The 10,866-nt window shown below is 32.1% G+C and overlaps 3 protein-coding genes, 1 long non-coding RNA gene and 2 other non-coding genes across 8 annotated transcripts; 3 read left to right on the top strand and 3 right to left on the bottom strand.

The window, feature by feature from the left end:
• Positions 1 to 56: 56 nt before the first annotated feature.
• Positions 57 to 410, bottom strand: LOC126874577 (uncharacterized). Its single transcript, XR_007692879.1, has 2 exons — positions 237 to 410; positions 57 to 154 (listed from the first exon to the last, which is right to left on the bottom strand). It is a non-coding gene; the product is annotated as an uncharacterized LOC126874577 (long non-coding RNA).
• A 6-nt stretch (positions 411 to 416) lies between these two features.
• Positions 417 to 4,947, top strand: LOC126874502 (serine/threonine-protein kinase Pink1, mitochondrial). The gene is made up of 7 exons (XM_050636671.1): positions 417 to 754; positions 1,749 to 2,029; positions 2,107 to 2,639; positions 2,794 to 2,916; positions 3,012 to 3,426; positions 3,724 to 3,822; positions 3,895 to 4,947. The coding sequence occupies exons 1-7, from the start codon at positions 619 to 621 to the stop codon at positions 4,147 to 4,149; spliced, it is 1,842 nt and encodes a 613-aa protein (XP_050492628.1). The 5' UTR covers positions 417 to 618; the 3' UTR covers positions 4,150 to 4,947.
• Positions 4,948 to 5,232: 285 nt separating this feature from the next.
• Positions 5,233 to 8,076, top strand: LOC126874500 (leucine-rich repeat-containing protein 34-like). 3 transcript variants are annotated; one of them, XM_050636664.1, is made up of 10 exons: positions 5,233 to 5,757; positions 5,835 to 5,967; positions 6,040 to 6,174; positions 6,258 to 6,491; positions 6,552 to 6,781; positions 6,851 to 7,016; positions 7,073 to 7,315; positions 7,375 to 7,456; positions 7,520 to 7,768; positions 7,849 to 8,076. In XM_050636664.1, the coding sequence occupies exons 1-10, from the start codon at positions 5,561 to 5,563 to the stop codon at positions 8,055 to 8,057; spliced, it is 1,878 nt and encodes a 625-aa protein (XP_050492621.1). In that variant the 5' UTR covers positions 5,233 to 5,560; the 3' UTR covers positions 8,058 to 8,076. The 3 variants fall into 3 exon arrangements, with proteins under 3 accessions (XP_050492621.1, XP_050492623.1, XP_050492622.1); XM_050636666.1 differs by lacking the exon at positions 7,073 to 7,315; XM_050636665.1 differs by lacking the exon at positions 7,073 to 7,315 and having other exon boundaries at positions 6,851 to 7,028.
• A 23-nt stretch (positions 8,077 to 8,099) lies between these two features.
• On the bottom strand, positions 8,100 to 10,369 carry LOC126874514 (uncharacterized). The gene is made up of 2 exons (XM_050636703.1): positions 8,647 to 10,369; positions 8,100 to 8,576 (listed from the first exon to the last, which is right to left on the bottom strand). The coding sequence occupies exons 1-2, from the start codon at positions 9,511 to 9,513 to the stop codon at positions 8,217 to 8,219; spliced, it is 1,227 nt and encodes a 408-aa protein (XP_050492660.1). The 5' UTR covers positions 9,514 to 10,369; the 3' UTR covers positions 8,100 to 8,216.
• On the top strand, positions 10,355 to 10,426 carry Trnam-cau (transfer RNA methionine (anticodon CAU)). Its single transcript has one exon. It is a non-coding gene; the product is annotated as a tRNA-Met (tRNA).
• Positions 10,427 to 10,737: 311 nt separating this feature from the next.
• Trnak-cuu (transfer RNA lysine (anticodon CUU)) lies at positions 10,738 to 10,810 on the bottom strand. The gene has a single exon. It is a non-coding gene; the product is annotated as a tRNA-Lys (tRNA).
• Positions 10,811 to 10,866: the final 56 nt, after the last annotated feature.

The following is a 10,866-nucleotide window of genomic DNA, read 5'->3' as shown; positions in this document are numbered from 1 at the left end:
TCATTGGCTTAGATAAAATTGAAGTGTGAGTAATTCTAAATTGAACTTGCACCATGCACATAGTGAACACATTTAATGCGTTTCTTCCGCACGTTATCAGATCCAAAATCAGATAACTGTACAAATCGCATAACGTTCTTCAAATACAATTTATCTTAAAAATAAACGCATCGATTACTACTAAACTACAAATATTTCTGCAAATATTTAAGTGTACGTAAAAATTCTATATTTACTAAATAAATATACAGATTATTGCTAGACTGCAAATATTTCTGCATTTACATATAAAAATTACAAATATATTAAATTCCTTCTCAACATTTATTTCTTATTTTTATTTTAATTTATGCTCTTTCTCATGACATATGGCTGTTCACGGTTCCGTAATTACGTGTTCTGTGACACTCCGATAGAGTTCGGCAGCGCAGTGCGAAAGCGACAGCGGCAGGGGAAAGGGGTGATTTTGCTGAAATTGTTCAATTCTTGTCTACGCAGTTAATCGAGGATCTTTAAAAAAGGATCAAATTAATAACAACGAGTCTGCCTTCGGTGGTGAAGGTTTACTTTTCTTGGGAGCTAGCCCGCTGGGCTCTCTCGGCCCAAAAGCGCGGAGAGATGTCGATTCGGACAGCAGTCCATCGTTTCGTACAAAATGGTCGGGCTCTACTGCATTCATTCAGAAATACCGAGTGCTTCTGCTCTAATTTCCATCAAAGGAACTATCACGACAAGATACACGTTGTGCAAGTAGGTGAGTTCCTTCGAGAAATTTATTCCTGCAGGATGGTCGACTGTTGTCAAAGGACCTTGACACAGTTAGTAACCAAAACAGAAACTGTTGATTGATTCAACATATTTTTTTGACAATTTAGGTATCTTTGTATATGTATATTGTATTTCATATTAGAAGTTATGTTAATTACGTTTCAGTATATTTCCAGTTTTGAGGTTATTTAACCATCATATACATGTATTGGTTTGACGGATAAGTCTTAAATACTTTCTAGTATGAGTTATAAACTGTATTTTAATATCTTGCAATAATATAATTAAACCAAATATGCACTATTCTATTCAATAATCTTCTGCCATCTTTTGGGTAGTGGTATTGTTCCATCTATATAGAATTACTGTTGTTTCTGAGCATATACATGACCTCAGGAAGGTTTAAAACTTATCCATATACCAGAGCTTTTTAGAAAATTTTTCTGTGTAAATAAATAAATGGATAATTTAGAAGTCAATCAGTGTAAGTCAGATTTTCATTTATATCCTGTCGTTATAGAAACTTTCGATCCAGTTCAATTTAATGATAATACATTTTCTAATTTAGTTATTATAATTTTTATTATATAGTTATTATAATTGTTAATTAAAAGTTTTGGTGCTATAAAGACATTTACAAGATGCAAATTATTTTTTATGGAAGACTGACTTACAATGATTGGCTGTTGAATCCCCTAAATAATTATTTATTTTCTATGATTGTCTCTGTTGTGTACAAAATTTTTATATTGACTAACTATGGATTAACTTAGGTAAATTCGATATGAAGATATGAACTAAATTTGTATCCTAAAAAAGAACATGAATTAGAAAAAGAAAATTTTGGCAAATTGTATTATAGTCCAAAAGAACAGTGTGTCATTGTGGGATTAGGTTGTATAGATGAAATAGATGAAATATCAAAATTTTGGAATGTATATAGAAAAGTTAAAGCTTTACCTTTGTCAATTTTAAAATAGGCAAGTCCCAGGGCTGGTTGCCCCAGGGTAATAGCAATGTGTCCAGCACAGGAAAACACCTTGGTTATTTGGGGGCCCATGCTCGACGAATCTTTGTAGATAACATCTTGAAGCGAGTCACTAATAGTTTAGCTGCTGACTTGCGTAGAAGAGCTGCTAGTAGATTGGTCTTTGGTGGAGACTCAGCTCCTTTTTTTGCTTTGGTTGGTGTGTCATTGGCATCTGGCACTGGAATATTAACAAAAGAAGATGAATTGGAAGGAGTCTGCTGGGAAATTCGGGTTAATAACAGTTTATTTTTATGTTCATTTGATGAAGAAAACTTAAGAAAAACTTTACATATTAAAAATATTTACAGGAATCTGTATCAAAATTGCAATGGAACACGCCACAAAATGACAAAAATTATGAAACAATCGAAAACGAAGAGAAAGTTGTTAGTTTAAAAGACTTTATAATTGGTCCTGCAATCGCGAAAGGATGCTCCGCGGTTGTTTACTCGGCAAGATTTAACGATTCTCCAAGTACTGAAAACCAGATAAACATCGACGATAAAACAAAAGATATAACTTCATTTCCATTGGCATTAAAAATGATGTTCAATTATGATACCGAATCGAATGCGTTGTCTATTCTGAGGTCCATGTATCGGGAAACTGTACCAGCCAGAAAATATTTACAAAACGAGGAATTAGCTGACTGGGAAATGAAAATGGTCGAGAGGAAAACCAAGCTGCCTCCGCATCCAAATGTCGTAGCGATGTATTATGTCTTTGCTGATAGAGTACCAGTGTTACCTGGTTCTTGGAGAATGTATCCGGATGCATTACCCACACGCATCAACCCTCAGGGATCTGGAAGAAACATGAGCCTATTTCTGCTAATGAAAAGGTTTCTGATATTCCAAGAAATAACTTTTCGATTCTCTCTCGCATGATTCTCAAAATTAAAATGTTACATAATTTTCATAAAATTAGAATCTCAGATAATTCTCTCAGGATTAGAATCTCAGATAATTTAACTGTTCCTTTTTTTTCAATTGCAGATATGACACTACGTTGAAACAATATTTGAGCAATCACAACTTGAATATGAGGGAATCAATACTACTGCTGGCTCAATTACTGGAGGGTGTAACTCATTTGAATGTACATGGCATTGCACACCGGTAAACTAATATTGTTTGTTTGATCAGAATGTCGTTGTATTATGTTTCAGATTATATCATGTTTCATATATACCATTTTTGTTTTAAAAATGCAGTGACCTGAAGAGTGATAATATTCTGTTAGACTTGTCAGAAGAAGCAGAGAATTGCCCATCTTTGGTAATCACAGATTTTGGATGTTGCCTAGCGGATAAACGTCATGGGTTGTACCTGCCTTACAACACTCATGATATTGACAAAGGCGGGAATGCAGCTCTAATGGCGCCGGAAGTAATTACAGCAGAACCTGGTCCATTTACCAGTATCAATTACACAAAAGCTGATCTTTGGACAGTTGGGACCATAGCATATGAAATATTTGGTATGAAAAATCCGTTCCATAGCGACATGGAAGGGACTTCTCTTAAAAATCACAATTATAAAGAGACAGATCTGCAACCTCTGCCTAACCATATGCCAACTATTATTTCTGCACTCATTAAGAATTTATTGTCGAGGAGCTTATATAAGGTATTTACAACTGAATATATTGCATATGTATTTTAAAAGTGTGTCACTACTCAAAATAATTCAGTCCTGTGTTAAATAAATATCAAAACCATGGAAGGAAGATTACAAACTAATATTTACTCATTGTTTCCTAAAGTCCGCGTTTAGCTGAATAATGTTATATAGTTTAATATTTATATATAATATAATATTTTTTGTAAACTTCTAGATATTTTCTCACTTTTCCTGAAAAATCTGTTTGAGCCATGTTACTTTTGAAGTATATATACGATATTTTTAGCGATATTTGTATTTCAGAGACTCGACGCGGAAACTGCAGCAACCATAGTACAATTGCACTTATGGGCACCGAGCACATGGTTTAGGAGCGAATGGAAATTGCCATCAACTAATGAAGTATTATTTTTACATTCCTAAATTAATTTTTAAATTTATATGAACTCCATTATATTTTTATATTTTTTGTAGATTATGCAATGGCTTCTGTGCTTAACTACAAAAGTACTTTGCGAAGGGCGAAATTCCATGTTACAACTACCAGAAGTACTGGAAAATGAGAATGTCCAGGAAGACAGAAAACAGAATTCTTATAATAGATCATTTTCCACAAAATCTTGTGGAAGACGTACCATGCCGGAATATCAATTAATCGCTAGTTTCCTTGGTAGAGTAACGCTTGGCAACATTAGAACTGCTTTAAAATGGATACAGCAGAATGTATAATATACTTTTCCGCGAAGAGAATGAAAAATAATAAGAAAGAAGTATTTTAACGCCTGCATATCGAAGGACACAACTGTTCTGTTATTTATCGGTTGAAATGAAAATCACTGAAATAATTTTATATATTTGATTTTATCATATATTATCGTTAATACGTTCCTCAGTTGTCTTTCCTTATATTAATTTATTTTTGATACTGTAAGAGGCACGAAAGAGTCACATTTGTGATTGTATAGATTATTTCGCTGTAAAAAAAGACCATCGGATGTTATCGAGAAGATATGGTGATTTTTGTGTGATTGACGTGCCTTGTAATTAAACGATATTAGAAAGTATTGTAAAACTTATTTATTTTTGGCAATTTTATTGTATTCATCTTATTTGTCAGAAATAAATAAATCGATAAAAGAACTTATTGTTTAACGTGCATAGAGGGCAATCTTTCAACTCAAAAGTAGTTTGCTCTGTGTTCTAAATAATTCTTTTAACGCTCACTGTGGGATACTACGACTGTATTGACACATGATAATTTTTAAATGGGTTTTATAAATCAAACAAGACATTGCTTTTTGAGTTCGAAAGTCTCGTGCAAAATGAAGCAACGAGAGAAATCAAATATAAAGATTTCAGATCAAATATCAAGATAAAAATATTGTTTTTTATAAATATTTTCAACAAATCAATTCATTACAAGATAATAATTCAGACAGACTTAATTTTACAGATGATGTGTGCAAATTTCAATACTGTAAACCATTGTTAAAGAATAAAGCTTGTATTTAGTATTTGTAGATGTAATTAAGTAGCTTTTTTGGGCTTCCCGCATATCTGCATTTTATATTTCATTTCTTCAAAGTCTAAGTTTTTAGATTCCGCCAAGATTTTTAAATATGATAAGTATTCTTCAAAGGTCAGAGCCCTTTTGCGAAATTTGAAAAAGGCAAGACCAGTGTCTGTATTCGTTAACGTAACCATATCGAGTATACGAGCAGAAATTAACCATTTGTCACTTTGTGATAATGGTAATAGATCAACGTTTTGCTCAAAAGAAATTTGGTCCATTTCACAATATGCTAATTATAAAATAAATATCCATATCGTAATTGTTATGTTTTATTTTGATATGGATACTGAGCTCAAAGAATATTGAATTTTTTTATATTTACCCCTGAACATTTCATCTAGTGGAACAATTTCTGATTCATTCTTTTTCTTGAGAAAAAAATCATCTGTCATTTTTTACAAATTATAATGTGATGATGATTTGTTGCAAAATTTTTTACGAATAGGAACACAATGAATGGCTTCACCTGAAGTATAAACATTTCAACTACCATCTTTACTATATATATGTAAACGTAATTTTTAAGAAATTTTTCTCTGAAAAATTAGTAGGTATTAGAATTGAATCATGAAATTCAATAAATATCAGTGTCCACTCTCGTGCACAGATTGTGGAAAAGTTAATGTATTTAATGTATTGGAGAGTGTAAAACCTCCTTATTTTCATCAAATCTCATTATGTTTCTTCAAATGCTTCTGCAAAACAATTTGCAGTACAGAGAAAATACTTAATATGCGTGGACCTCTTGTATATGAGAAACTTGGGTTAGTAAAAATAGAAATTATCATTTAAATTTTTCCTAATTATCCAATTAAATTTCATATTTTCTATACAATTGTAGGAGACATCTTCAAGACATAGACATCCCGGTTTTATTAATTTTTTTGAAGGAAAATCAAGATATCACTCATCTTAATTTGGCCAGCAATAATATCTCAGATACTGGTTTCATAAATTTGCTTGATCATCTTCTTGTAAGGTTAAATATCTTTTAAAAAAAGAATTATTATTAATATATGTATTCTGAACACAATTCTTACTATCAGTTATATAAAAATATTCAAGAATTGGATGTTCAAAATAATAATATTGCCAACTATGGAATTGATTACATGCTTGAATGTGCAAAGAATTTAGAACTTAGAAATCTTAATTTGAGAGCAAATAAATTTGTTAACCAGGTAAAAGATATTTTTTATGTAAATAAATAAATATATGAATATTTTACGATTCCAATTTATTAATCAAAATTCAATTCTTACAGAATACAAAAAATATAGCACTCTTTTTATTAGAAAATAAATATATGTGCAGTTTAAATATTGCAGATGTAAATCAGACAGCTTCTGATTTAATATATTTCATGATGGTTTTGAGCTCAGACCAAGAAGTCTTTAATGAAACTTTAAAAAGTTTAGACATCAGTGGACCAAATCCGGGGTGCATGTATTATTTTGATTCTGCTCATTTTGCAGATGTCATTGGTCACATGCTTAAAGTAATTTAATATTTCTAGCTTTCTTAAATTTTCTTATTTTAATCAAGATTTTTTTTACAGTGTAATACTACCCTGAGAGCATTACATTTACAAAAATACAACTTTAGTTGCCATAATATTGAAATCATGATGTCCAATGCAAAACACAATGATTCATTGCATTTGTTGGATTTAGGCTGTAACAATATTGGTGATCATGGTATTGATCATATCTCTGCATGGTTGACAAAGAGACCAGCCTTAAAAACCCTAATTTTGTGTAAGAATATCATAACTGATCATGGTGCAAGGTATTTATTTAACTACAAAAAAGTTTTTTTCCAAGAATAAGTATTTCTTTTAATTGTAGTTATCTTTAGGAGTTTGAGTTGTGCTATTCCTTTTTCGAAACTTCTGTTTCTCGATATTTCACATAATAAAATCACTGATGATGGAATAGTGAATATCTTATACACGCTGAAGAAAACTCCTTTGTTGAGACAGTTAAGGGTATTTGGCAATTGCATTGGTCATCAAGCTGCAAAGGTACTTGTAAAAGTATAAAATGGTCAGGATAATTTATATGTCATAATCATTTATAGATAGTTAAACGAATGTTGATATCTCAAGTGTTGGATCAGAAAAATATAGATGTCAGACCATATAAAGTGGATCTTTGGTGGTATTTTGCAAGATATGAAGAAGATTGTTGCAAAAAAGACTATCATGATGTTCCCTATCATCTTTCTTCACAACCACCAAGGACTATTCCTCCAACAAGACGTTCTATTAGAAAATATTATAAATATACATATTCGATTGCAACTGAATTTAAATTGCAACATGTACGATTTTCTTATAATTATTTTTTATGATAAATTTATTAAAAACTACTCTGTTTTAGTCGGCTGTAACCTTCACTTCTACAGCACTAGGCACAGATCATGCAAGAGACTGTAAATGTTGTTATTGCTTCAAATGCGAGGGTAATCAAATAACTGTTTTCTGTTTTCTTTAATGAGAAACGATTTGATTAAGAATTTTTTTAGTTCCCTATTACGATAAACAATGTAAAGGAGCTGACCATCCAGATACTTGCACTTGTTGTAAGTGTAAGGGAGATGAAAGTAGTGACTGGTCTATAAATAAATCAGTTTTAAATAGAATTGTATCTCCTTCTGATCCTATGAAGAATATTGAACATATCTTAAAACAAGTAAATTCTATGACCAAGGAAGATATCTCAAGGTGGTTTAATATTAATAATGATATCTTGGAAGAAGATTTTAAACTTATTGGTAATATGAAATAACAAACTTACATTATGTATATCACTAAGGCGATATATAATTCATAATGATCTTTTGTTTGAAATTAGATCCAAACGGAAGAAAAAGCACAAAAAATACTACTTTATGCAAATGTTCATGGATGCAGCTAAGCACATCAGTATTACAGAAATATTTGCAAAAATCCCCTTCAAAGGACTTAGTTATTATACCTAGAGATGACTTTATTTACCTAAACAGTATGTGCAAAAATGTTTGTACCAAAACTTCTTCATTAGTTTACTGTTCAAATGTTTAAATAAAAATAAATAATTGTCTACAAAGGTATAAGAACAAAAACTTTCTGATTTTAAAAGTCCATTTTATTAATTATATACTTTCACACATATAGATTAAAGATTTGAAAGATATAAAAATAAAAAATACAATGAATTTGTTTACATCCTGTATAAATGTTTTAAGTTCTAATTATTTGCTTTTCCTGCTTCTTTGTGTCCTCTTTGCTACTTCTTGCATTGCGTCGACCGTCGATCAACATAGCTTTGCCTTCTTCCTGCTTGGTCTCTGCTTCCTTTTCTGGTGACAAGTGACTGGAATCAGCTTCACGGGGTGTTTTATTGATCTGTAGCAGATCATGTGTTTCAGAAGCAACTGGACTGCCAAGAAGATCGTGTTTCCTTGCTAGAGAAGTCTCTGGATGCATATGGTGCATTCCTCTAAAGTTTAGAGCTCCGTGAAGATGATGATCGTAACCATAAGGTGGAACATTCATGTTGATAACAGTTCTTGTTTTACCTTGTGGTGCTGTTTTTACATTCTGTAATCAATTAACACATATTAATTATCATATTAAACAATCATTTCATTGTTTGCTATTTACTACTTACACTTCCATGAATATGAGGCATCATTAAAGATGATCTATGTTGAAACGTTGATGTATAGGGCATGATAGGCATTGGCATCATGTTCATAGCCATTGGTTCAATGTTCTGACAAGTACACTCAGTCAGTGGTCCATGGAGATGAGTGTAAGGAACTTGAACATAAGTGGCATGTTCAGGTTCAGAGATAAACATCAACTGTTCTTGATATGTAGGGACGTAAGGCACCACAGTGAAAGTTTCCTGGGGTACTGGTAAAGGTTGTGGATACTTCTCAATACGCATAGGTTTTGACTTCTCTGTGACAGTTTCAACTTCTATTTCAGGTGATGGAGTTGGTTCTGGCTTTGGAACTGTCTGGGGGACTTCAGTCTGTTGGGTAGACTGGCTTGCAGAACACGGTTGAGAAGAAGGTTGAACAATTTGTACAGTGTGAATCGGTTGGATCATTGGCTGAGGAAGGACCACTTGAGGTAGAGATTGGAAAGTTGGCTGGATCATTTGTTGAGGAACGACTATATTCGCTTGAGGTAAATTTTGAGGAGCAGGTTGAATGAAGTTCAGAGCTTGGAATGGCTGAGGAACGGACTGAGCCTGCACCGTCAGTGGAATATTCTGAACAAGATTATCGCTCAAAGCAATCTGCGGTGATGTTGGATCTATTTGTAGACAGAATGCAGCTTTCTTCGTCCTACCCTTCTGTTCATCATTTTCTTCAATTTTCAGGTCTTCCTTGGTGGTCTCTATCTTCGTATCTTCTGCCAGTGATTTCTTCTCAATGGCCTTGCGTGCTGGTCCGGCGTGGATTAAAGTGACACCCACCAAAACGAACAAGAGGCACGTGTTGAACTTCATTGTTGTTTCCTTCATAATTTAGAAACTTCGATTGAGGCTCGTTCAATCGAATTTCATTTTTATAGGGATCCCATGTCGCGTGAATTCTATTTGAGGTCATCGCGACGAACGTATGATATTGTTGAGTGCTGACTGGGAATTTTTTCGCTATATGTTTCGTAAAAATTTGGACATGACCTTTTTCAATGTAAAGAAATAAATTGAATATTACATTTTCATTAATATATATTTACATGTATATCTTATATAGTGGAATTAGATTTAAAATTAAGTTTTCTATTGATGCTCAAATGTGTATAAAATTTATAATAAATTAATTGGATTCACATAAAAATACTTTACATATGAATACCTTTTAGCGGGTCTCCTTACGACATTTAAATAATATTAGTTAGCAGATGTCAATATATTATTTAAGTTAAATAAATATGATAACTCTAATGTATTTATCAGATTGTAAACGTAATTACACGCATTTCGTAATGAACCGCCTTTTTTTTTAAAGCACTCGTTTCGCATAATTTGCAAAAGCATAATTCGTAAAATTATTCGCAAGATTGCAAATTGCAGTGAATGTGGGTCAGTTAGCGTAAACGCAACTGCGCTTTATTTTGCTGAATCTACACATGCTTTACTCGAAATCGTCCCAGTTAACAGAAGTATCTTTTCTTTTTTTACATTCATTTGAGTTATTTCTTATAATTATTGTAATTCTGATAATTTTGTACTGCATAATAACAGAGTAAATTAAGTTCTAAATCCTCTATACTATTATTAAAATATAATAAAAAAATGCTTTTTTAAAATAAAGTTAATATGAAGATGGAATTGTAAAATGAGGAACAAGCATAGTAAGAGCAGAGTGGCGCAGTGGAAGCGTGCTGGGCCCATAACCCAGAGGTCCGTGGATCGAAACCACGCTCTGCTAGGAAGTACAATGTTAGAAGGAATGATAGTGTGTACTGATTTTTTACATTTTATATATTTTTTTTAACAAAAAACATTTCTTTAAACAGATAGATCATTCGGATTTTAGATTAGTTAAATACATTTATTTTATTTAAATATAAAGGATATAATAGCTCATGAGTCACTCTATGTAGGTAATCTATCAAAATAATTGATAACACGTTTAAGATGAAAATGGTACGTTACAATTTCGCGAGTTATGTATTCACTTATTCTTTTGTTTTATAAAAAATATTGTTATTTATCACAGAAAAACAAAAAAAATATATTCGCCCAACGTGGGGCTCGAACCCACGACCCTGAGATTAAGAGTCTCATGCTCTACCGACTGAGCTAGCCGGGCTTCTGAGTACGAGCTGCAGCTTTGTACAGAAAGTTTTTATATCTTTTTGTTGTAAT

This window comes from Bombus huntii, chromosome 16, assembly GCF_024542735.1.
Source record: "Bombus huntii isolate Logan2020A chromosome 16, iyBomHunt1.1, whole genome shotgun sequence".
In the NCBI taxonomy this organism is placed as follows: domain Eukaryota; kingdom Metazoa; phylum Arthropoda; class Insecta; order Hymenoptera; family Apidae; genus Bombus; species Bombus huntii.
This window is presented reverse-complemented; position numbering and strand designations above follow the sequence as displayed.

Bases quoted from the DNA above. Each gene is read 5' to 3' on its own strand.
- LOC126874514 (XM_050636703.1), bottom strand. From the start codon at position 9,513: ATGAAGGAAACAACAATGAAGTTCAACACGTGCCTCTTGTTCGTTTTG. The intron at 8,577-8,646 runs GTAAGTAGTAAA...AATTGATTACAG, and splicing joins TGCCTCATATTCATGGAAGT to AATGTAAAAACAGCACCACA.
- LOC126874502 (XM_050636671.1), top strand. From the start codon at position 619: ATGTCGATTCGGACAGCAGTCCATCGTTTCGTACAAAATGGTCGGGCT. The intron at 2,030-2,106 runs GTTAATAACAGT...AAATATTTACAG, and splicing joins GAGTCTGCTGGGAAATTCGG to GAATCTGTATCAAAATTGCA. The intron at 3,823-3,894 runs GTATTATTTTTA...TATTTTTTGTAG, and splicing joins AATTGCCATCAACTAATGAA to ATTATGCAATGGCTTCTGTG.
- LOC126874500 (XM_050636664.1), top strand. From the start codon at position 5,561: ATGAAATTCAATAAATATCAGTGTCCACTCTCGTGCACAGATTGTGGA. The intron at 6,175-6,257 runs GTAAAAGATATT...CAATTCTTACAG, and splicing joins CAAATAAATTTGTTAACCAG to AATACAAAAAATATAGCACT. The intron at 7,017-7,072 runs GTACTTGTAAAA...AATCATTTATAG, and splicing joins TTGGTCATCAAGCTGCAAAG to ATAGTTAAACGAATGTTGAT.